General features: G+C 41.8%; 2 protein-coding genes across 22 annotated transcripts in view; one reads left to right on the top strand and one right to left on the bottom strand.

Annotated features, from left to right (window-relative positions):
• Positions 1-12,762, bottom strand: part of PPIP5K2 (diphosphoinositol pentakisphosphate kinase 2) — a 54,121-nt gene extending 41,359 nt beyond the window's left edge. For 7 of the 14 annotated variants that reach the window (XM_064438775.1, XM_064438782.1, XM_064438783.1 and 4 more), the window contains exons 1-3: positions 12,621-12,721; positions 2,862-2,965; positions 1,380-1,755 (exon numbers count right to left, since the gene is read on the bottom strand). In XM_064438775.1, the coding sequence (XP_064294845.1) occupies positions 1,380-1,523 (144 nt within the window). In that variant the 5' untranslated portion in view covers positions 1,524-1,755; positions 2,862-2,965; positions 12,621-12,721. Of the gene's footprint in view, positions 1-1,379; positions 1,773-2,861; positions 2,966-8,424; positions 8,453-12,117; positions 12,454-12,620 lie in introns of those variants that run through there. The other 7 variants (XM_064438784.1, XM_064438789.1, XM_064438778.1 and 4 more) reach the window with 7 other exon arrangements.
• On the top strand, positions 12,736-24,753 carry GIN1 (gypsy retrotransposon integrase 1). Of its 8 annotated transcripts, XR_010370676.1 has the most exons (10): positions 12,736-12,864; positions 16,315-16,460; positions 17,293-17,486; positions 18,592-18,897; positions 19,569-19,757; positions 19,853-20,020; positions 20,497-20,785; positions 21,825-21,951; positions 22,612-22,699; positions 23,794-23,878. XR_010370676.1 is itself a non-coding variant. In XM_064438796.1 (8 exons), the coding sequence occupies exons 2-8, from the start codon at positions 16,322-16,324 to the stop codon at positions 24,090-24,092; spliced, it is 1,524 nt and encodes a 507-aa protein (XP_064294866.1). In that variant the 5' UTR covers positions 12,736-12,864; positions 16,315-16,321; the 3' UTR covers positions 24,093-24,753. The 8 variants fall into 8 exon arrangements, 6 of the variants coding, with proteins under 6 accessions (XP_064294866.1, XP_064294860.1, XP_064294863.1 ...); XR_010370675.1 differs by lacking the exon at positions 22,612-22,699 and having other exon boundaries at positions 23,794-23,883; XM_064438796.1 differs by lacking the exons at positions 21,825-21,951; positions 22,612-22,699 and having other exon boundaries at positions 17,353-17,486; positions 23,794-24,753.

Raw genomic sequence — 24,753 nt, 5'->3', positions numbered from 1 at the left:
CAAAAGGCAGCATGACAGCATGCCACGCTGCATCCTTATGAAAAATACATCAAAAAATGAAACTGTTCAATAGCTCTATGGTACTTTTTGTGAGTGTTATATCAGGAAAAATATACAGGATCAAAATTTAAGTCTGAAATCTCAAATCTGAATGAAATCGTACTTATGGCTTACTCTGAAATTAACCAGCAATTAATTTTTAAACTATTTAATTTTCCTACATCTACTTAGTAGTCACAAGGCTTCTCATATTATTACCTACTATTACATATGAATCATGAAAAGGAAAACTAGTAAACCAGAAAACAGTATTCTGGATTTCTAAGCTACTTTGTGTATAGACAGTTTCACTTTTCTTCTATATACTCTTTATTTTCTTTCGTGTTATAAACCTTTAAAAATTTCCTTCCCTCAGTGGTATTCCTAAGTGCAACAGCCAAACTGCTCTTCTGTTCAAAAACAAAAACAAAATACCAAACCTGAGAGCAATCCTTTATTTCAACTTACTGTTCTTTTAAGACATAGCCAATTACCTTCCCTTGCTAAAATACACTGACTGAATTGAGCTGTCTGAGCTCCTGATTTTGCACTAATTCTCTGCGTTTCCAAGCTGCTTTTGATCACAGTGAAGTGTTTTATTAGCACTTTCTTGCATCTAAATTTTGTAGACATGCTGCAATCAGTGAAAATTTAATTGATTCCCTAAAGTGAATTGTTACGGACTAAAAAAACCAGCAAAATACCACTAAAAAAGACATGACTCATGCATAATAAAATTAAGAATCTGTCTTAAACAAACTAAAAATTAGTAAGCGTAGTGCTAAAATACAATTCACAACACTCTGCAAGGATAATAAACCAAGGTATAACTTAACATTGACTTAGCATGCACTTTCTATACACCAGGACAAGGAAGAAGGATGAAAACACGTGAGATCTGAATGAAAATAACAGCAAGATGAAAAAGGTAATGTTGTATCTGCTCAAACTGAAAAATCAAAAGTTAACTCTGCAGCCGTTGAGAAGACACAAAACTCTCATTTTTTGCTACTAATTAACCAAATAAATAAAATGAAGGTTTATGCCACCAAGTTCATTCTCAGAACCCAAATCAAGTCTGCAAAGCTGGCACATCAACCTCAGCTGCCCTGAAACTCTGTATTAAAGTCAAGCACATCTACTTCAAAGTTTAAAGTACACTTACTTTTCAGGTGTGCTGCATTTCCAAACATAACTGACAGATCATTATCTGAATATGAAAAATTTCCCAATTCAGACTACCATTTCAGTATTAGACTTCTGTGATCTAATGCCATTTCAAAGTAAAATACTGCTAGAGAACACACAGAATAGTACACACATGCCCCTACAGTACATACAGAGTCATACTCTTCCTCCTCTTCTTCCCCATGGTCATAGAAGTGTTCGTAATCTGTAGATCTGGCTGAATCCAATAATTCTTCTCCATCTTCTCCACCCACAAAGAATCTAGGAGGATCATTCTCTGTTGCGCTAACAGACATGGTTACAAGATCTATAGAGATCTATGTAGAAACTGCAGCCACTTTGGCAGCCGAGATACTGGGCATGTTTCCCGCTGACTCGGGAACACAAAAGTCCCCTGCTCTTTGATGTTGCTTGTGCGGTGTTGCCACTGTGATGACGTGGTTGGTGAGACACTGTTTAACTGGTATCATCTGCTCATTATTGATTTGAGTTGCTGCTCCAAGAAACTCACAATTGGTTACTTCTTCCCTGAGATGATACAACAACTTTTTAACATAAAAGAAATATCCAAACAAAGAGAAAAAACACACTTGGTAAAGGCACATAAAAATAAATCCTTCTCATTTACAAAAAGCATTTGGACATTTACGTACCCCTGAGCAAAGAATCAGAAATAAAACCACGCACACTACACACAGCCTACACTTTTACATGTATGTTTAGAGCATGGGGAATAATTTCAAGACATTTTCCAACTACTGATGCAGACATTTTAAAAATAGTCAATGTAACACAAAAGTAAAAACTGTCAGATGCATTTTTTCCTAACTTAAGAAGGGTAAAGTGCAGAATTTATCTTTTATACAAAAAATAAAACACCAAATATCTACAATATTTGTGATGTTTAACTCGTCATCCCTGTCATCAACAGTTTTTTCCCTGAAGTTTCATGATCAAATGGCAATGGCAAATAGATGAAAATGCTAATGAAAACTATAAAGCTTCCATTAGGACTATGCTTAAATAGAAATCTATTCTTTCAAAAACTGAGTGAGTCTTCAGTGCGAAAGCAGGATGCATGTACCAGCTTGATGCTTGTTTATTTATTTCCAACAAAGCATTGCTTTATTTTCACTCTGAAAAATTAATATTTACAGAGATGTACACTAACACTGCCTTCCGTCAAAAGTACATTTAAGCACTGATGTACTACTGCATGAATACATATTGTATCCTTTTAACCAGTTGTGAAAATAAAGTCTTGGCTAAATAACTTGAATACAGAGACTCTGATCTTAGTTTTCTGTTGTTTTAACTAGGTAACTGTTCTTGCTGTAACTTGTGCATGGCTTTATACCATTAATTGTAATCCATTATGACTACTTAAAAAAAATTAGTAAGCAGTTTGTTGTTTAGAAGCTCATCTGATCAAATGTTTTAGGTTAAGTTATTAGTCAGATCATTACGTAAGTGCCATTCAACAATGATGTCTCAGCAGAACTTAATTTGTCTTTAAATATCTGTCAAAATTACTTTGGCTGTGCTATGAACAAAGTGAAGCAATAGTAAATTCCCAGTGGTGATCAACCATTCAGCTTCCTGTGAAAGAGGGTAGGAAACAGAGCAAAAGTTACCTAGGAAGAATCTGTCCTATGTCAAAGAGCAGTAGGTTAAGTGAGGGTAAACAATACAGCTGTTTCAGATCCAGAAGCTGAAGCTGAGGTCTGAGCAGCAGATCCTGGAGTGACAGCAGGGGATTAAAAAGATTAATTTCTTCAACATATTCGTTATGTATCTGCTCTCCTTCAATTCTGCTAATGAAAAATTACCTTCCCATATAATGCGAAACTGCAGCCATTTGTCCTTCAAGCAACAAGAACAATGTGAAATTTCAAACACCTAATTAATCCTCCTCCCACAAGAGTTAAAAATTAGCTATTCAGACAAACCAATCCTCTTTATGAAAGGGTGAAGGAAGCGAGATTTCCAAATCCTATTTCTAGCAAGCTTCAGAAAGGCAGAGGTTATTGCCAACATATACTGGCAACTAATACAGATTTTTGAAATGGTATTAAAAACAATAAAGACCCCAAAAAACCTGGCAAAGCCTGAAAATAAAGTTAAACAGTTCCTCTTGCATCAGCTTCCACTCCCACCACTCAAATTCTGTAAACTGGAATCAGGTGGCTTAAAAGCTTTTTAAAACCTAAGGTTTTCTCATAACAAATGAAAAGCAATGACATGAAGCAGATAAACATGAGGTCATCAAAGGAGGTTTTTTTAAGCTTTCTTACCCACACCTATTCCTGTATTGCACTTTGTGAGAGCAGCAGCAGTTGTGCCATTTGTAAGCAATTAATGAGAATTAATTAATTTTATGAGGATCTCTGGCACTATCTGAGTCTCTCTAACCAAAGTAATTAATTCTCAAAGCAAGTAGAAACCATACAAATAAAGACTGAAGGGAAAGCACAACGCATTGGTCTACAAATGACACAAAGATATAACCTGACAAGCTTAATTCCCTAACAAATTTATCTGACCCTTAGTGGTTTTCTACCTTCCTAATTCAAGAATCTGGAGAGTATTGGTGTTATTGTTGGCAAGTATACCTGTCAAGTGAGCTTCACTTGCGGAAAACAGACTTTGAACAGTCACATAGTCTGCTTGAAGTTAACAGATCACTTTCTGCAAAGTTTATTACATTGTTCACCTGTCTGAAGGTGGATGAATTACTAGATTGCCACTCCATGCTACTGTCACCGGGCCCCAGTTTTTGAACAGTTTGTAAAAATAAGAGCAAAGACACAAAATCAAGAAAAGACACTGACACTTTTCTGGCTTGTAAGCTACTGCATGGACTCACTGAATTGTATTTAAATTGTCATTCTGACTGCTGATGGTTACCAGCTTATCTCTCAGACAGCAGATGCTGTAAGCTACTGTCATTAGCATAAATTTGAGTCAGGGTATAATGAATACATTATTTATTTTTTAGAATAAATGCTTTCAGAGATGGGAATTAAAATTCTTTCCTTCCAAGTGCTTTGGCTACTAGAAAAACTGAGGAATCCCCTTGTTTCTTGTGGTGTGTGAAATAAGACAATTCCAAGGAAGGAGATATGGAAAGAGAAATATGAGAGTAAGTGACCACAACTACAGTGAACAACTTACACAAAACTCCTAAAAACATCTAGTTATCTGATGTCAAAAATGCAGTAAGACTGTGGTTGGATAAAAATGTGGTTCTCAGGTTGTACACCAGGGAGAGATAATAAGTGGCAGAGCAAGAAGATGGAGCTGCCTTCCTGACCCAGAAGTACTGTCAGTGCTGATGGGAGAAACTTCTAACACCACACATGGTGTCCTATCAGAATTCCATCTTGCTGCCCTCAGAGCAGGGAAGAATCTTCCCAGTACCATTTTTTCTGTGTTAAGAAGTCAGCTGCAGCAGCAGTATAGGGGCAGACATGCCTATGTTAGATCATTTCATACTTCATGCATGAACATAAGCCCCACCAGACAGTGAAGGTTAGAATATTACATGCATGCCTCAACTGTGGAAAACTGCAACGTAAGCAAGACAAAACTGAAAGCTTCATGTTGGAATATACACTGACCCATTTCCAAAGAGATAGCATCAGGAATACCCAGGCAACAATCTCCTACTGTGCAATGACCTTTCCAGGTAAAATTTATTAGACAATGTTCCCTTCAAACCTCAGCTGTGACACAAGGCTTCTGTTTTACAGCTTACAGACAAAAACAACCCTCTGCTAATTAAAAAAAAAAAAAAAGAGCAACACAATTTATCTAACAGTGTTGTTTCTTAAAAGGACTTCCAACTGAATCTATGGCCCCCGTTCATTCCACCTGTCCTAAAACTTCCTATTCCCAACCACCTCATGATACGTTTTGGCCAAAAGGGAAAAAAAATGTTCCAAGAAAACAGTAAATCTGCTTGTCTTAAAATAAACTCGTCTCAGTCTTTCCTTAATAATTTAGACAGCACTGTAGTAGTGCACTGCAAAGAGGTAAAAATCCTTAATTTAGGGTTTGTAATATATAATATTAATATATTTATATTATTTGTAAGTATATAATAGGAAGTAATCTTAAAAATAGGTAGTAACTGCTATTATTATAATTTACTAGTGGAAGGTATACAAAATAACATTCTAAATAGATAAAATGACACACAGACAAACTTAACATTAACATACAAACAGGGCTGTATTTGAATCATAGATTTTGGCAGTCTGCTAAGCACTCCAAGTCCAGTGTTCACTCCAGCAGCACACTCCATACTTTTTCTAACAGAACGTTTCTCCGCTTCCACAAATATATTCTAAAAGAATTCCACAAGTACAGTCTAAAAGTATGGGCCAAAACATAGTCCTCACTAAGTGTTAACATATTCCCACAAGTAGTTTTCCTGTCCCCTTTCCACATGTTCCAGCAGCTCAGGAATCCAGCCCTGGTGCTTCCCATATATAATTAGACCATAAAGATCAGCATTCCAGTAACTGTCAGCAACAAATCAGCTCAACATAGCAGCAGTGATCTGAATAGTCATGTAAGAGAGGGTCAAAGTTTTATCAGCTGTGTTACGAATACTAATAAAAACATATGTATAACTCCTGTATAACCAGGTTTTCTTTTGCGTCGCTACAGCTATGGGAAGAGCAAATATGCGCTGTCTCTACTGCACTCTAGTGGAAACTAATGGAACAAAACTAGAGTAAAATACTCATCTGTTATCTCAAAAAAACCCCCAACACATTATACATTAAATAGCTATAAAACATTTCTACATCACAAACCACTCAGGAAAACAATTTTTATAAATGCCATTATTACAAAACAACTACAAAACACTCTGTGACATTTACGTTGCGGAATATAACAAACAGGTATCTGCACAAGAAGCTTAAGTGATGCTCAGCTGTTGCATCACTCTGTACACATGTATATACATAATAACACAGCCAACTCCCCTGCACCCTCTTCCTGTACTGCTCCTTCTAAAGTTTCAGTTCTTACCACTGTAGGCATATTCAAACTGCGTCCATTACCAGCCTCCTCCAATTCAAATTAAGTAGTTAAAACCCAAATGATCTTAATAGCAATTTCTCAAGTAGTCTCAGTGAGATAACAAGAAGCTTTCAATATCCTCCTGCTAGTACCACTATACCTAACATTTTCATTAACAGCAAAAATGTTTGTCTCTCTCCTGAGGCATTTTACTTGTTTTAAAATTCCAATTCTGCAACATGATTTACGGTGTAAGAAACCACCGAAGACAGACAGTTTCTTGGGTTGCTGGTGGAGTGGAAAATATGGGGAGGAGGCAAGGGGGAAGCAGAGGGGAGATGGGAAGAAGAAAGAACCAGCCAACAGCAGCAACTGTGATCCCAAGTGGTCTGCATGGATGCTTAAGACCTTTCTACAGATCATTCAAAGAAACTTGGTAATACTTCAGATTTAAATGTCTGACTGTAGAACTACTAACAAGGCCCATGTTCAAGAACAGCATTTCCTCAGGTCTGACAGAGGACCAAGAAGAGAAAGGAGACAGGACAGGCAGAAGGCAGAAAAAGAGGGAAAGGATGTCAAGACACAGAAGCCGCTGAAGACAACACTGTGAGCAAACCATACATGACTTGTTTATTGCTGTACCTTATACAGCAGAAGATACATATCCTCTCCAATTTACTTAAATATTTAATGTCTACTCTGTCACGTAATACAAAACATTAATATTACACACAGATGTTGTTCTGTTATACCACACATCCTCTGAGGTGGTGAGTACCAGCTCTCAGACCATTACTGAGATAGACTGAATCTAAAAAAAGATGTAGAGCAGCTCTATCCCAATATCTCTCAACCACAAAGAATGCTGCACAACAACAAAAAAAAAACACAAAAAACCCCAACCAAAAAAAAAAAAAAAAAAAAACCAAACAACAAACCAAAAAACCTAATCAATAATCCCAGAAAATACAAAGGCATATACAGGTTTCCAACAGTTAGTGGAATTTACAAGGTCCAGTGCTGTAACAGCCTGATTATGCAACATGAAACCGACAAGTCTTTAGCTCTCCTCATCAAACTCCAACAACAGCCTGAAGAAGTTTATCACCATCTTCTGTAACTCAGCTCTGCTCAGTAACACAAGGCAAGGAATTGTGCTGATATACAACAGAATTGCCAAGAAATAGGCTACAAAAAAGGTAGCAAAGGAAAAAGATGCAGTTATAAGGCTACACTACCCAGTCTTACAGGAACTAAGTCACCTGCAACAATCTTGCATTAAACCAACATCAAACTCTAGATTTCAAAATACACTGACATCTTCCCCCATCATAAGTAATCTACACATTAACACAAGCTTTTCCAAAGTTTCTTTTTCATTTTGTTAGCATTTTCACAGGAAAGGAGATGCAAGATTTAGTCTGCTCTCCCCACCCCAAAATAACATAGGTAATCTGCAAAGTATCAGAAGAAGGCACCACTGCACATTCCCCTCTCCACTGGTAGGCAGTGAGGCATGGGCTAAAAGAGGTAGGCACCCACACAGGGTTTCACTAAAATAAAATCCCTTCTCTCTCACCCTCTACTCCATTCAAAAGCAGCTGACTTTATCTGCTCCAACCAGGATGCTGCAACCCACTCACTCTCTTCCCAGACACTGACAGGACTCCACTACAACTTGCTCCACTGCACTCTAAGACAGGGACAGCTGCACCTTTACTACCTTCCTCTCCCCACACCAAGAGCCCCACTCCTTTTCATCCCATCTACACTCCCAGTCCAATGTGTTACCATTACAAGCTCCACCTGCTAGCCCCATCTCCTCCATTACAGGCAGTGGGGTAGGGCAGTCTCCAAAATCTGTCAGGAAGCAATGACATGATAAGAACTGCCCAAAAGAGAAGATGAAGAGTAGTCTTTATTTGTTGCGTTTAGCCAGCCACTTGGTTGTGCCTGCAAGCCAAGCACAGCTCTCAGACTGTCAGATGAGGAGCCATAATCTATGCTAAATGACAACTGTGAAAATGCTAAGTTTTTTCTGTTTGCAGGAACACTGCAAATATTTTGAACCGTGTTTGAAAACCATTACTATGTAGTACTTAATGCGTTAACTCTACCAGAAAAGTCAGAGCAGCTCCCATTCCAAAACTGACTACTCACCTTTTCATTTCACTCTACTGAGACCTGAAGAAACATTCTGAAGCATGAAGTGTAGCTGTGAGTTTTCCTTGCCAGGTGCGTGCTTGTATTTGGTTTATGTGGCAAAGCTTTCGTAGCAGGGGGCTGCAGGGGTGGCTTCTCTGATAAGACACCAGAAGCTGCGCCCTTGTCAGACAGAGCCAGTTTCAGCCAGCTCGAAGATGGACCTACTGCTGCCCAAAGCTGAGCCCATCAGCGACACTGGTGGTGCCTCTGCGATAACATATTTAAGGAAGGGTAAAAAACACTGCAGAGCAGCTGTGAGAGGGGAGTGAGAAAATGTGAGAGAAACATCCCTGCAGACACCACGGCCAGTGAAGAAGGAGGAGGAGCAGGTGCTCCAGGTGCCAGAGATTCCCCTGCAGCCCATGGAGAAGATTACAGTGAGCGCATGGAGGTCCACAGCGGAGTAGATATCCACCCTGCAGCCTGTGGAGGACCCTGAGCCAGAGCAGGTGGACATGCCCTGAAGGAAGCTGCTGCCCATGGAGAGCCCATGCGGAGCTCCTGGCAGGAGCTGCAGCCCCTGCCCACATGCAGGAGCAGGGTTTCTGGCAGGAACTGTGACCCCATGAGGGGCCCACACTGGAGCAGTCTGTTCCTGAAGGACTGCATCCTGTGGCAAGGACCCATGTTGGAACAGTTCTTGAAGGACTGTCTTCCATGGGAAGGGCACCACGCTGGAACAGGGGAAGAGCATGAGGAGGAAGGAGCAGCAGAGACAAAGCATTGTGAGCTGACCACAGGCCCCATTCTCCATCCCCCTGTGCTACTTGGGGAGATGACGTAGAAGAGTTGGGAGTGAAGTTGAGGCTGGGAAGAAAGGAGGGGTGGGGGAAAGGTGTTTGTAGGTTGTTTTTTTTTTCATTTCTTATTATCCTACTCTGTTCGATTGGCAATAAATTAAATTCATTTCCCCAAATTGAGTGTGTTTTGCCTGCAATGGTAGTTGATGAGTGATCTCCTTGTCTTTATCTTGACCGATGAGCTTTTTGTCATATTTTCTCCCCCTGCCCTATTGATGGAAGAGCAGTGATAGAATGGCTTGCAGGCACCTGGCAGCCAGCCAACATCAAGCCACCAGAGCATTCCAAATGTGCTTCCTGGTCAAAAATTGTCGCGCTGTTGCCTGCACTCCACCTTCAGCAGTAGAGTGTATGTACAAGTGCTTTTTACACACACTTGTTCCAGGTGGATGGTTAGGACGTTTTTCTAATAAGCAGAAAATGGGGACTCGAAACCACTGAGACCGGAGGGAACAGAAACAATATGTGTCCTGTTCCATTCAACTGTTCTAACCATTAGGCTACCATGATCCAATTTCACTTCCCCCATGCACCGCTAGTTTTCTTTAAAGGTGGCCCCTGGGTTTCTTTTTACAGGAGAGGGCTCACTCCTCTGGATTCCAAGCAGAAGGCAGGTACCTAACATGTAAAATCTTAGCAGTGAGACATTTACGGTCTCAAACAATAGGTATCCAGAAATACCCACCACACTGGCATTTCCTACTGGAAACAACTCTCAATGTTACTTACAGGAGTTCTAACATTTCTTGAAATGCTATCCAGCCAGGCTATCCAACAAACTGCAGCTGCCTAAACCTTCTCCCAGGGTCCTGAATTATTTTCCAAGAACTGCGCCACCTAAATATTTGTGTCTAAAGTAGGATTTCAGTCTGACCCTCCATATCACAGTAGCTTAGCCCAGGGGACTGAAAACTTAAGAGCTGTACTGTGCCATGTGAACCAGGATTCTGTTAGGAAGCCAGCCTGGCAGCAAGGACAGACATGCCTTTTAGATGAATGAGATTTCTAGTCTTAAAGCACAACTGTTGTAGTTTTCAAACAGTAATTACTTGGCTGATTTCCCCATGTTTGCTTTCTTTCATAGTAATTCTACAGTTAGTTAAACAAAATATTTCCAGTCATTTAGGATTACCAAACATAAAGTGAAATAACTTGTCGATGCAAGTGGGTTAATCTCCTTACCAAATTCTTTGCTCGCGGAACTTATTTCTCCCCAGTATCTCACCAGCAGGAATGTGACTTTTCAGCACATGTAAAAATTCGCTGAGTTTTAGCCCTAAACACTGCACTATCACAGGGCATCTTTCAACTCTTTAGCAGTCATGAAATGCAAAATGACCCATTACCATCCTTCAACAGAAGTGTCAGAACAGCCTTAGAAGTCCGGAAAAACCTGTCTGGTAAATATCATTGTCTTCCCTTCAAGACAGAAAGGCAGTATTTTTTTAAACTGTCAAACACTACTACAAACTGACATCTGGCATGCGTTACAAATGTCTCCTGCACAGCCACAGAACAGATAACCTTCACATTCATTAACCTCCAAGCTCCTTTCTAATCAAACGCATCACAGAGGCACTTACGTTTGTGGCAAGCTTGAATGTTTCAAGAAAGGCTAGCTTCTGAACTTTCAGAAATTCCCTCAAAGATGTCAGAACAGCTTCCCTGTATTCTCACAAAGAAACTGTTACTTCAGCTTTGTAGGGATGAAAAAGTGCTTGCAAAAAATTCCGTACCAAAGTTCATTCGACTCAGCCTTTCAAGGCCTGATCTGTCCTAACCGCAGCTGCTGGAAGGATGAAACTCTCCCACAGAATTAGCCAACCAAGACAAGCCAACCAGTATAAAAATCCATATTTCTCCCATGTTGAGCCTTAAAAGAGGCACATTACATCAGTCAAATCCTTAGGCCAAAAACAGTTCTATGTAGCAAAAATAGTTGTTATTCGTTGAATCAAAACTTGTTGAAAGTGATAGGTTTAGTTGTCTCTCATCATTTACTATCGTTTTCACCAAAACAAAGGAATATTCTATAGGAATTTTGATACCCCAGGCAAAAAAAAAAAAAAGTTTGGCTTGCGACTAGAGTAGAAAAACGATGCACAGAGGATACAGAAAAGATAGGAATGAAGCAGGGAAAAATCACTTAGAAAGAGGCAACATAATGCAGAAATACTGTAACAAACAACTGCGAAAAATAGCTTTTCAGCTTAGGGCACTAGATAAAAGTGGTCTGGATGAGAAAGGAAACCACTTATTTCACTGTGGTTGTGATACAGATCTCCCTCAGTCTTCCTGCTGCTTGTGTGAGGAGAGCGGCTAACTGCGAAACCAACTACTACTGGACAACAATAAAAGTACCAAGAAAACAGCGTATTCAAAGCTTACCAATACTCAGTGAAGCCCCAGGTTCAGGGAAACACCGCGCGAACAAAGAGAAACGTTTACACAGGCCGCTCTATCGACACACCTCTCCCACCGCAGCTACCGAAGGTTATTTGCCGGCTACTACGTGTAAGCGATTCTCAGCTCTGGGCCTGCTGCTGCGCTTCCTCCCCAGCTCGGTTACAACGCGGACAGCCGTCTCCCTCGCCCTAGGCACACTGAATTTATCATCAGATTTTGGGATGTTAACACAGTCCCCCCAGTCCAGCGGTTTGAGATGCCACATCACCCACCGCCTTTCACCTCGTGCTTCTTTGTACTAAAAACCTTCACCTGCTTTTTTGACAACAAGCACGCTGCGAACTCACGTCACTGCTATTTCATTAAAACTGTTTCCGAGAACACGAAAAACCACAAAATGAGGAATGGGTTATCGGCCATGCCCGCCGCGTCCCACCGGTACCTGCAGCTCGCTGAGCAGGGCCGTCCAGGTCTGCGCGGCAGACAAAGAGGACTGCAGGGGCTCTGCCCATCCCGCCACCACCTCCTGGGACCGGCGCCGGCCCAGCGGCTCCCGCCGGCCCGACCCCGCTCCGAACGGGACCGGAACCTCGCCCCCGCCTCGGCTACGGCGGCCCCCCTACCGCCCCACCCAGGGGAGCCCAGCCGAGGGCCCGCGGCGCAGCCGGCGGCGGCTGCCGCCCCTCCACCCGCTGCCGGGCAGCCCCGCGCCAGGGCGGGAGCGTCCGCCGCCTCCTCGCTGCGGGGCGGGGGGGAGCGCCGGGAGCGCCGCCGGTCCCAGCCGGAGCCCGAGGGGCGAGCCGCTCCGCCGCGGTACGGGCGAGCCGCCCCCCAGGGGGCGGGCCCAACCGGCTCCCTCCGCGACCCCGGCCGGCGGGGGATGGTAGGGGCCGACGGGGGAGAGGAAAGGGAAGCCCGAGCAAGACCGGGGGGAAATGGCCTCACCTGCACGTGGCGCCTCCAGCGCCTGGCGTCCCATTCAGGAGGCGCCGCCGCCGCCGCCGCCGCGGGGGCCGCCCCGCTCCGCCCCCCGCCGCGGCCCGCCCCCGCCCCCCGCCCGCCACTTCCGGGGGCGCCACATAAGTCTCGGGTCGCGAGGGCCGCTGCTGCCGTTAGCTGGGCGGGGCAAGGCCAAGCGAGCGGGCCGCCGCCCCCGGGAAAGGCCGTGCCGGTACCTCCACTGGAGCAGGTGCATGCCCCGGGGCCCAGCGGCTCCCTGCGCCGCCCGCCTCGCCGCGGAGCTACGGGAGAGGGTGGGATCCCGCGGCGGCAAGGTGGGCGGGGGCGGGGTGGGGGGGAAGAGGAGAGTAAAGGAAAGGAGAAGGGTCGGCTCGGTATGGCTCAGGGCATGCGCGAGGCGCGCCGGGCGGTGCCGGCAGGGGACTCCCGCTCCCAGCGTGCCCCACGCGGTGGGGGCGCGGCGGCGGCTGCTGGAGCGGCGCGTTGCATGCTGGGGGCCGTAGTCCTTGCGGCGGGCGGGCGCGGCCCCGCGGGGCGCCGAGGGACGGCGGGCGTGGGCGGGCGGGACTCCGCCCTGGGAGGAAACGCGGCCGGGCGGCACGGCGCTACAGAGGGCGGTGCGCCTCGGCTTGGCGTGCCTGCCCCCTCGGCTGCGCTGGCCCCTGCCCGCCCTGCGCGGCCGCAGCTGCTCGCGTGTCCCGCCCTCCCGTGGTGGTCGCAGTAAGCGGCGAGGGGCAGCGGTGTTGGCGGTGGGCGGCGCTGGTGGGCCGCAGCTGCCGCCCGCCCGCCCGCCCGAGGCCTGCGCGTGGCCCGCGGCGCCAGCGGCCTGCCCGGTGGCGGCAGGCTGCAGGTAGCCGCGCCTCGGCAGTGAGAGCGTTCTGAAGGGGCCGGGGGCTCTGTCAGAAACGGCTCAGGCTTGCGTTTGTCTTGTTTACAGGTTTCTGGAAGCACTTTGGTTAGTAAAGATGTATTCAGGGCTCCATGGGGAGTTCCTGTTTCTGGGAGGAAGTGCAGAGAGAGTTGGGGGGAGTACTCGAAAGGTGGGCTAAAAAAACAGGTCTGCACTTAGCATCGTGACTGGGGGAAAAACGGCCGTTAAAAAGTAAAATAGTTGAGTATGAATGTTTTGGCTAAGACACTAAAGCAAAAAGAGCCGTGGTTATACGGAAGTTTTATTCCCGTTGGTGAAATACTTCCCTTGTCTGTAAAGTGGTGTATTCTTTTCCGGCTTCAAGGATATTAAGAACTGATTACTGATTGCAAAAGTCTTTGATTTTTACAGACTGACGGATATATTGTGAGTATTGATAGAGATAGCCTATGAATTATCTGAAGGAATATGGTTTATTCTAAGTGAAAAACAACCCAGAAGATTGTAAAATTTCTTATTTTCAGTTTGTCTCTTTTTTTTTTTTTCCTTAAATCAGACCAAACAAAGTAAATTAGGTATTGGGGAGGAAAAAACCTAGCAGGGGCATAGGAAACTAAATATCCGAAAAGAAAGCTCATATAATGATGTCCTCTTAGGCAGCAGTCCAGCAGACTGTTGAAGCACTTAAGTTTGCTGGATCAGGATCCTACTAAATACATTGAATGTATATGGATACTACGTAATGCATTCTTTCTTCATTGGCTTGTATACACTCTCCAAACTTTTATACTAGAAACTGCCATTGTGGGAATGACAATAGAGTTTCTGTTTGGCTTGAGTACAGGCTGCAGTCCTGCTCAGGTGTTAAGTTGCTGTGCAGCGTCATTTTGTTAGAACCAATAACCATGTGCTGCATGGACAATATTCACTGTTTCAGTCACGAGTTTCATAAGCAAAAGGTACTGGCAAAATAAGATTGTTCTGGAACATCTTTTCTTGCCATGTGTGAAAGTCTGTGTCAGCCAAAATGGTCCGTCATCCCAGTGTTAAAGTGGTAGTTTTGACTTCCAGCCGTGCTTTGGTAACTGCAGGACTGGCCTTCAGGAGAGCCCTGAATGAAGCTTGAATGCATGCCCTTGGCAGATAGGATATTTTAATTGGTCTTCACCAGTACTGTTTTACTGTCTGAAATGCTAGTTAATTGACTTCTTTAAAACAACAAAACCAAATTTTATCATGGTAGCCTCACCTTCCTTTTTGCTGTTATTTATCCAATTTACCAACTCAGTGGGTTGCTTTGGCTTGTGCTATCAGAGGTAAATATACAAGAAATTGCTGTGCCAGCCAAGAACACTAGAAACAGTACTCTATTCTGGCTTTACTCCTTCCATATCTGCTTTTGCCTTGCAGACAGGGTTGTAGCAGTGAAAAGTTTGTGTGGTAGCTCTCTCGCATGTGAGCATTTTACTTTACTATACTAATGTTTTATCACAAGAGACTTGGCTGGTTTTGAAAGCCAGGTCTGGGTTGTGCAAAATGAAGTATTCAGTGGGGCAAGGGTCTTGTTGCTCTTTGAATGTGAAGTTCTTGGAACACAACAGTGTTTAGCCCAGCTCTATATGTGGAATATGATAGTCTATAAATAACATAGTGTTTTATTTTCTAGGAGAAATGGAGCAAATAAAAACAGGCATAATCACTCTTTAGAGCTCTTTACCTCTTTTCCACCCCCACTATAGTAAAGATAGGTGAGAATCTATAAATTGAGAAACAAGCGTCCCGAGTTACACATCTGGCTTTCAAATAGCGTCAGCGTACAATGAGATAACATGGATTTCAGAGTGACTGGATACTGTCACTATCCCACTTAACAGATAGGCAGACAAACAGATTACTCTTTTTAGCAGGCTATGCATTGTCACGTTGTCTAATCTTGGGACACTGGCAGAATAAGGAAGAAATTTGCTTAATGCTTTGGATAACCAGCATTCATTAAGAAATTATGACATGGCAGACCCTGTTCTTGTAGACATCAACTAGCGCAGGATCAAACTGCTGTTCCATCTACATTTTTCTTGCTGCTGGAGTAGATTGGGGGGGGAGGGGAAGAAAAATCACTGAAATCACATAGAGCATTCATGAATATTTCTGCCTTTGAATATTTCTTCTTGTGATTAATTGATAATTATTTTTATGCCGTTCTTCCTAGACACAAGCTTTTTCCGTGCCAGTGACGCATTTTACTAATGACGTTTTAGTTTATTATTGTGATCAGGGAAGTCAGCCTGTGCCAGAGAATGAATTGTTACCTTACAAGCAGAGTCTGGTTCAGGACTTTAGAATCTAAATGTCAGATGAACTAATGAACAAAATGAATTTCTGTCAGTTTCTGTCTGGTGAGTTGTTTGTTCCTATTTGTCCATGTAGTTTTTTCCAACTAGGGTGGCTCTTTGGACACATCTAATCGCCAGCACACCTGCATTTGAGAGCTATCCAAATGTTTAAGAATGAGAAGATCAACTTCTTGCTCTCTGGTCTGATTTCCCTGCCCCTGTCCAGCGACTATAGTGGAAGTTTTAAGGTTGAGAAAAACAACTTAGTGTAGAACAAAAGTGGTGTGTCAAGCAGTGTTCCTTATTGCTTAAGTTGATAGCGTGGGGATATCAAGAGCAGTGCAAGGCATGGTGTAGCTTCCTCTCAGATGCTGCATGATCAGGATACCTCTGAACTACAAGGAAACCAGTAAAAACTGAAGATGTGCGCCTCTGACAGTTGCTCCATCTAATGAATACTGTGTATTTTGTTCAGGTTAGCAATGGTACGTAGTGGAAAAAATGGTGGGCTCCACCTGAAGCAGATTGCCTACTACAAACGAACAGGAGAGTATCATCCTACAACATTATCAAGTGAAAGAAGTGGAATCAGGAGAGCAGCCAAAAAATTTGTTTTCAAAGGTAAAAATATTCTCTCTTAAGTACTCTGAAAATAGAGTTTTAGGTGAAGGTTTGCTGATACAAAAGAAAAATGAAAGTGGGATCTTGCCCTGCTGCATACTGTGATTTTAATATTCATCCTCTTTGAAACAAACACTCTGCTTAACCCTTGTTAATATATAACAGAATATTGCCGAAACGGAAACTCAATCTGCTTCAGTACTTTCCAGGAGGGATTTTTATATATATCTGTCTAAAAGGCAAACCATGTTCTAGAAGCTGCGGAAATATGTAGCCTTTGCAATCCATAATTCAGAGGACTACAGAAAGGTGAATCCAGATCTGCAGCCGTTAGAAAAGGAATGCCTGGTCTGGTCTGGAGGATGCTGCGTGTGGCTGGGCAGAAGTGCAGGGATCGCTTTGCCATCTGTCACCTTAGAGCCTCCCAGCCCTTCCCAACTTTATTGCATCCCTGCAAGGAAGTATATGAGCCTTTGTAGTCTGCTGTGCTCTCTCAATCCCATCAAACCTGACAAGTCTATGTAGAGAGAAGGCAGGCAGGAGTTAAATCTGTGAATAGCGAAGTCACATTGCTGGCAGGCTTCCTGTGGGAATGTTGTTTGTGTTCTGACCTTCCCTTGTAATGCCTCATGTCCAGATTAATAAACGTAGGTGAACAATTGGGTTTTTGGAGGAAATAATTTAAATATTTGTAAACAAAAAGCTACACTTACACAGAAGTGAATTGAAGTTGATTTAATAATTACTGTACTGAATCATGCCCAGTGGTTTAGTAAACTAGACAAAAGACAAAGCACTTGCGTATAATTCACTGGTACTTTTCTTCTTTCAGAAAATAAATTGTTTTATGTTGGAAAAGACAGAAAACAAATGCGCCTGGTAATTGTTTCAGATGAAGAGAAGAAAAAGGTGCTTGAGAAATGCCACGAAAATGCTGCTGGCACTCATCATGGCATATCAAGGACACTGACTTTAGTGGAATCTAATTACTACTGGACCTCTGTAACAAATGATGTCAAGCAGTGGGTACGGAGTCATAGCTACAGGATTTTTGATGTAGTCTTTGTTACAAACATTTTGTAGTCACATGGCTTTGATACGGCAAGCACCCATACTGCTTCCTGATGAGGAAACGTAAGCTTACAAACAAACTTTAAATGGTCGTCTTGCTAGAGCATAGTATTTCCTTTTTATTTCTTCTTGTAGTACTGACCAGGTGGTTTGCATATTGCTGTATGTTATGCAGTGGTTGGGAGCCATACTGCCTTTAACTATGCAGGGCACATCTGGTCTTTGAGAAGGATTTTTCTTATGAGGACTCTTGTATATCTTTGTCAGGATGCAGTGTACCATCCCAAGGATATGTGGCCAGAGTGGCTGCTGGCAGATAAGAATATGAAAATGGTGCCTCTGCCTTACAATTAGGTGTGTTCAGGAAAATGTTAAACAAGTCACTGCTTGGGAAAGTTCCTTCTCCTCCTTCACCTAAAGATATGTGGATGTGATCCCCAGGCAGAGTGTGATCCTTGAGGAAGCTGTATGTAAATGTCCTTTATGGCCAAATTACTGTTGCTATCGTCTTGCTGCATCACCTGAATACTTTGAGTTCAGCACAACTTTAACATGAACTGAGAATGAGCCTTTGCTTTCAATTCAGACATGGACAAAGGGGCTCTGTACTGTAGATAAAGCTAATCCTTGTTATGCATGGAAGAATATATATGCTGCCAATGTTTTTCAGCCACAGCATATGCAATGGAACCAAAAGGGGAATGGCTGGGACTTTCTTTCAATCCCAGCTGCTTTATACTTCCTTTAGTATTTACAGATGGTAATGGATATTAGAATTTATACTGTGGACTGGAAAGATCACAGTGCTTTTAGGATGAGGATAGTTCAGTGATGAATTCCTGTACATGTCCTTATCCTGTCCTTCCCTGTTGTTTGGCTTTGTTTTGGTTTTATGCTGAGGCTGAAAAATCTAAGGGCAAAAAGTAAGAAAGATGATAAAGTGAAATTTGTTTTGCATTGCCTGTCTTACCCAGCTTACAGAGAATTATGGTCCTGCTGATTGTCTTAAACCTTTACCATTGCTTTTTATTGACAGTATCTTCCTGGATCTTTGCACTAGGTGTATGCTTGCCAGCACTGCCAAGTGGCAAAGAATACAGGCACCACAGCACCCAAAACACACCCTATCAAAGCAGAGGACCCGTGGACAGCAGTCACTATAGACCTAATGGGACCTTTTGATGTTACCAAGAGAAGCCACAAGTACATCATAATCATGACAGATTTGTTTACAAAATGGGCTGTTATCTTGCCGCTGCATGACACTTCAGCAGCTGAAATTGCTAAGGCAATCATAGAGGTGTTTTTCTTATATGGGCCACCTCAGAAAATGCCTATTGATCAAGGGAAGGAGCTTGTTTGTCAGGTAAGTCTTTATGTGGCCGGTTTCACTTTTTTTCAAGGAAAAATACACTTTCCTCTGTATTAAATTTGAATTTTGGACTATTCTTGAAAAAGACTGCCAATCTTTAATTATAAAAAAAAAAGAAATTAGCACATACAGAAAATGACAAACCAATTATTTGCAATTGTAACATTACACAATGTTTCCCAGAGTTTTATTCTTTGGATAAAGAATGAAGCAAAATGACTTCCTGGTGGTTATAGTGTGGGTTTTGTCATTCAGTTGAACTGGCACAAGCTTTCACACTCCAGCATGGCTATATTTCATCCATCCATATTGTCTACTGTAGCAGATAGCTAAGGGTATTTTTGACATTGGCATATAGTGATTGTGAAGAATTTTTCACACTTTGATCCTCTCACAGATGATAAAATCCTGAGGCTATGAAACAGAGGAAATGACAAATTCAGTTAGTGGTAGAAATGTGTAACCATCAGTTACTGGCTCCTACACCATACTGGTTCCTTTTAGCTGTCTCTCTCAACCTTGGACTGTTTTGGAGTATGTATGTAAGACTTCTGTTCAGTCACCCACATACCAACAAAAGGGTTGGAAAACTACTGAGTTACTTTACTTGAACTGTGATACAGAAGCGCGAGACCTTCAGTAATTGTGTCCTTTTTCTTTTGAAGATAAATGAAGAACTCTTTGCACTGTTTGGCATGAAACAAATTGTATTGTCTTACCATCAGGCAGATGATGTAAATGAAATAACATGCAAGACAATCAAAGTGTTCCTTAACAAATACTGCACTGACCATCCAAATGATTGGGATGAACATTTGTCTGCTATTGCCTATGCTTTCAACTTGACAAATTTGGTATGTGAAGATTCTTCCTCTTTTGACTGAAGGCCCCAAAATATCTGCAAAGCTGTATGCTAAATTTGCTTGCTTTTTGCTCCCCATTCACATAGGAGCCAGATCAGAGCACCCCATATTTCCAAATGTTTAATCGAAACCCAAATGTTGTTGAGACAATGAATATATGTGTGGAAGAAGAATGTAGTATGTTTGCCAAAATATTTGAAGCAACTAAAAAAGCCAGTCAAGCACTGGAAGAAGAGAAAACCTCAGATTGCCAGGTAAGTGTTATATATTCAAATTGTAGCAGTAAGAAGACTGAAGATAAAGATGGAAAGGCTTGAAGTGTAAAGTATAACTAAACTTTTAAAGCAATGTGGAGTTTTGTGTGGGTTTTCTTGTTTTTTTGATTTTTGGTTTGGTTTCTTTTTTTTTTACTTTGCCTGTGGTCCCTCCATTCCAGTGTGCCTATTCCGATAAGTATTTGGAGTCAGTAACCTTGAAAGAGACCTATTGCCCAGAGATTCATATCTGCCTTAGAGGGCTGCATGTCTATGGAGGCTGAAAAACATTACCTATGGACTATTGATTTATGAAGATAAAATCAGTTTCTTCAGAACTCTCCAGCCCTGTATATTATGAATTACACACATTGAAAACCACTTAATGTTATTCTTCTGCATTATTGGCTGGTGTTATGAAAATACATGATTACTTTTGGAAAAAGAAAGTGTAATTCATATGTGTCTTTCTGTAGGTGGAGAAAAACACTTCAGATGAACAGAAAATCAGAAGCAAAATCCCTGTCAAAAGGAAGCCAAAGCAATTAAATACCCTTAGACTTAAAGTTGGTCATGAAGTCCTCAGGCAAAGAAAAAACTGGTGGAAAGATGGTCGCTTTCAGTCAGAGTGGGTTGGTCCTTGTATAATAGACTATATCACAGATAATGGCTCTGCAATATTAAGAGATGCCACAGGGTCCAGGCTGAAAAGACCCATCAAGATGTCTCACCTCAAGCCATACATAAGAGGGTCCAGTGAAAAAGGTATATATATGTGTGTATTTGTGGAAAAAAAACCTTGCGTTTTTGTAACTTTTCTTTCATGTCTTGGTGTTAGCTTAGGTTATTGGAATGAGCAAGTATCATTCACTAACCAGTGTGAATTAAAGTAACACTGGAGGATAATGTAATAATTGCAGTTTTTAGTATGGAGAACAGTGAGTGTGAGTGGCCTCAGACCTGTGCAGAGCATGGAACACAGCTAATGAATCACGTTTAAAGTATGTTTAAAAATAGCTTTCATTAAAGTTGCTTGTAATCTGTGGTTTGGCTCTATCCATGCTGGCTGCTGAAAACATGCTAGAAGTATAATTGGGCTGAACTGTATTTAAAGAGCATTTTCGGACTGTGTTTTTGTTTTGATGTAGACAGGATTCATATTTTTTTTTGCTTAGGCTGACTAGTGCAGATGGTACATGTTTAGACTTTTTTTAACAACAGAAGAGTGTTCTCTAAAGCCTTAAAACAGGAGGACTATATCAGAGAACTAATTTTTTTTGAAAGTTTGTTTTAAATTTTGCTGTTGAAGAAATAAATGTGTTTTTCTTGGCAAAGCAAATAAAAGCGTCATGCTTTGCAATAAGGCTGCTCGAAATTCCCAAGGACTTGGGGAATCAGCCACCACTCTTGCTGTTAGACGTTCAGTGTGTCCTTTGCAATGCTGCTGTGTTAATCAGACAGTGGCAGCTGTCTGTGTTCAGTTGATACCATCTTTGAGTCCCCACAGGCATTTTGAGGAAAATGAGCACTGAGTGTTTAGAAGACTTCTGTCACAGAATAAGCTTTAATTAAAGGTTCTTGAAAAGTAGACCAGTTCCCACCCTCTTGGCATGTGTTGTTCAGCTTTGGTTCTTCAAAATGCATAAACTGCATTGAGATGGTAGTTTCTTCCATCACCTCTTAAAACCAAGGGATTTGCAAAGCTGAAACTAATTCTGGGATTTCATGTAAGAAGCTGATATTTATGCCAGTTATCAGTTACAGATTTCATAACCAAGATACCAATTTCATGTCATGTCTCTAGGATGCTGCTTTTACTGTTGAATGGTCACTCTGTGGCTTCCAGTTCTTCATTAAATTGCTGATCCATAAGGAGGAAATCACATGCATGTCAAGCATGCAGATAATGTCCAGCTGTTACAACGACTTTGGTAAATTGTGTCACAGTATGAAACGTTAAATTTAGTTGTCTTTGAAGAATCAAAGCCTAATATGTTTACCACTAAATACTGCAGAAGCAGTAGGTAAACAGTTTCTTCCCTGTCCCAGGAAATGGCTAAATATTAGTTGTTTGACCCAGGTAAAAAATTAATTAATTGTTAATACATATAAATCTTAAAATTATAAACTGATAGTCACGTATATGTACACTGTGTAGAGAGGTAAACCAAGCTTTGCCAAAGTAGTTGCCAGCCTTAATCAAAACAGCCTAACAGCAATCAAGAAAGAGTTATTTCAGTTGGGTAAGAGCAGTGAAACCAGGCAATGCATGACATAGTGGATGACACCTTTTTCATCCATAAAGAAATGCATGTATCTTTGGAACAAAGGACTTCTCTTTATTAGCAAGGGTGAACTTTTTTTTTATATGCAACTTATTTATTATTCCTACTGCTGTGATGTAAGTGCGGTGTCTGTCCCTTTGCATAACCTGGGATGGGAACAAAGCATTTGCAGAGTTCTCTGTGAAATAAATGTGGGAAAAGTGCATCTAGTTGAGGATATTTGTGGCCTTGCCTACCAACTTTGTAAGTGTTTTGCTTACCCTGCTCCAAAAACCTGAAGTCTGTCTTGTGTGTGTCACACTTCAGATGTGTGAGCTTGGGAGTTTTAAAGAGGAAAGGCAAAACCTGAAAATGAAGTGCTCATTTTTTATGTGAGGAAAAAAATCTTTCACAGGTGAGAATGGGCAATCAGAAGCAAGGTATTTTTTCATAACCTTTTGTAACGCTTTTGGTCTAAAGATAAATCCTGAGTCAGTGCATTGATTAGAGCCCTTGCTACAGGCATCATAGATGTGCAGCCTGGGTCTTTACAGCCAGGCAAAGGTTCCAGGACACCTTGTGCACACATACATTTATGTGTCTGAAGTAACATTTTGTTTTTCTTGTTTGAGTGTAGTTTGGTTTAAAATTAAACTCCAAAGAAAGCCTCTGGATCCAGTGCTCAAATGATTCAGGAATGCAAACATGTTGAGAAACATGGCTAGGAAAGTAGAGTTTCACCTCCACAGTAGCTCCCACAAAGGTCCCTCTTTGGACCTACATCTCACAAAGGAGTTTGTAGTTCCCTGTATGGAGATGCTTATCTGTTGAACGGCTCTTCTGATTTAACAGAACACTTAATTTCACAGTAGGGTCCTCATGTGAGCAAGATGGGCCCTAACCTCATCTTCCAAAACAGAAGAATTAACTCCATGGTGGTGGCTACACTTCTAATTTGTCTGGTCAGACTGTTCTTATTTGAAGTCATTCAAAGAAGTCAAACACTATAAACATATATTGGATAGAAGAAAAGCTCAGTAGTACTATATAGTAGCAATCACCACTGTTGTCTTTAAATTCTGTAAAACTGTGTTTCTTTTTTTTTTTTTCTTAAAAAAGCCTGTTGTGTTGTATTAAGGCTTCCCAGGAAGAGCTTGGAGTAGCCACAGTTTTTTCTGTGTGTGCGCAAAATGGAAAAATCTGCTTGTCTATTCATTTAAGGTATTAGTTCAGGAGATGACTATGACAGACATCAAGCTAGCCACTGACCAGCAAAGAAAAGCTCTTAATGTGGAGCACTGCAAGGATTATTTTGTGGTAATGAGGTGCAGCCAAACTTTTCATGCTCAGTTAAATCAGGAAATTCACATTATCAGACTGCTGTCACTCAAACATTCTTGTCCTCTCGTGGAAATTGTTTTGAAAAATAAGTTATCACCTCACTAACACTGTAAGTATGGCTTTCAGTAAACTAGAATGATCTGATTTAATGGTACTTTTCTTTTACAGACAACCATAATTTTTTACAAGGTGCAGTAGTTGTTGACCATGACTATATTGGGTTATCTGAAAGATCCTGCAATCCAAGCCAACAAGACATTATTGCTGAAGGGGAAATAAATGCCTACACAAGAGATGTCATGTCTGTTGTGCAAATGCCACCTGCAGCCTGCAAAGACCAAGAATCAACAGATGGTAAACATCAGTCTGAGCTGACAGAAGATCATTGCGCTGAGTCAAACAATGCAAAGCTGAAGCAATGGCCATCACCTTGTTGGACACTTCAAACAAAGACAGAGGATACTTAAGCATAGTCTCATGTCATGTGTCATTGCCAAACAGTTCGGAACTTCTGTGGCAGGCTGAAAAAACCCGTAGTATCTCCAAATTCCTTACTTAGATCTACATTACTATTTTATGAATATGAGAGTACTACAGGTGTCCACTGGGTAATTTGTATGGGCATTCAGAAGGCATTGCTCTGTTACCAAAACATAGGCACCATCTAGTGAAAGCACATGTTCTACTACTCTATGAATTAAAGAACATCATACGTCTCCAGTGGTTAATTTACATGGGCATTGAGAAGCACTCACTCAGTGCCCATGTACTGACCAATAACAGAGGCACAACCTAGTGAAAACACATGTCCTCATCATGCATTTGAATTTCAGATTTTGTTGGTAGAATGGCAGTACCTTGCTGTTATCCTGTCAGGCTACATTGCGTCATTTCACTGTAATGACCTTTTCATGAATTCTTACTTGACTCATTCCTAACGTGCAGAGATACTGTGGGATGAATATAATCTTGATGTAAATTTTGCCTCCACTGTAGAGAATCCTTTTCCTGTTATAAAACAGATTTGTTGTTTTTTTGGGGTTGGGTTTTTTTTTTTCTGAGAAGCTGCAGACTGTGACTCGTTAGTTTCTCTAAGATCTCACAAAACAGTAAAGCTGCCAAAATCAA

Source organism: Phalacrocorax carbo, chromosome Z (assembly GCF_963921805.1).
Source record: "Phalacrocorax carbo chromosome Z, bPhaCar2.1, whole genome shotgun sequence".
NCBI classification, from domain to species: domain Eukaryota; kingdom Metazoa; phylum Chordata; class Aves; order Suliformes; family Phalacrocoracidae; genus Phalacrocorax; species Phalacrocorax carbo.
Note: the sequence above shows the minus strand (reverse complement) of the source record. Positions and strands in the feature narration are given on the sequence as shown.

Coding starts and splice junctions, on each gene's coding strand:
- GIN1 (XM_064438790.1), top strand. CDS start 16,322: ATGGTACGTAGTGGAAAAAATGGTGGGCTCCACCTGAAGCAGATTGCC. Junction 16,461..17,292: donor CAAAAAATTTGTTTTCAAAG/GTAAAAATATTC, acceptor TTCTTCTTTCAG/AAAATAAATTGTTTTATGTT. Junction 20,021..20,496: donor AGAAAACCTCAGATTGCCAG/GTAAGTGTTATA, acceptor GTCTTTCTGTAG/GTGGAGAAAAACACTTCAGA.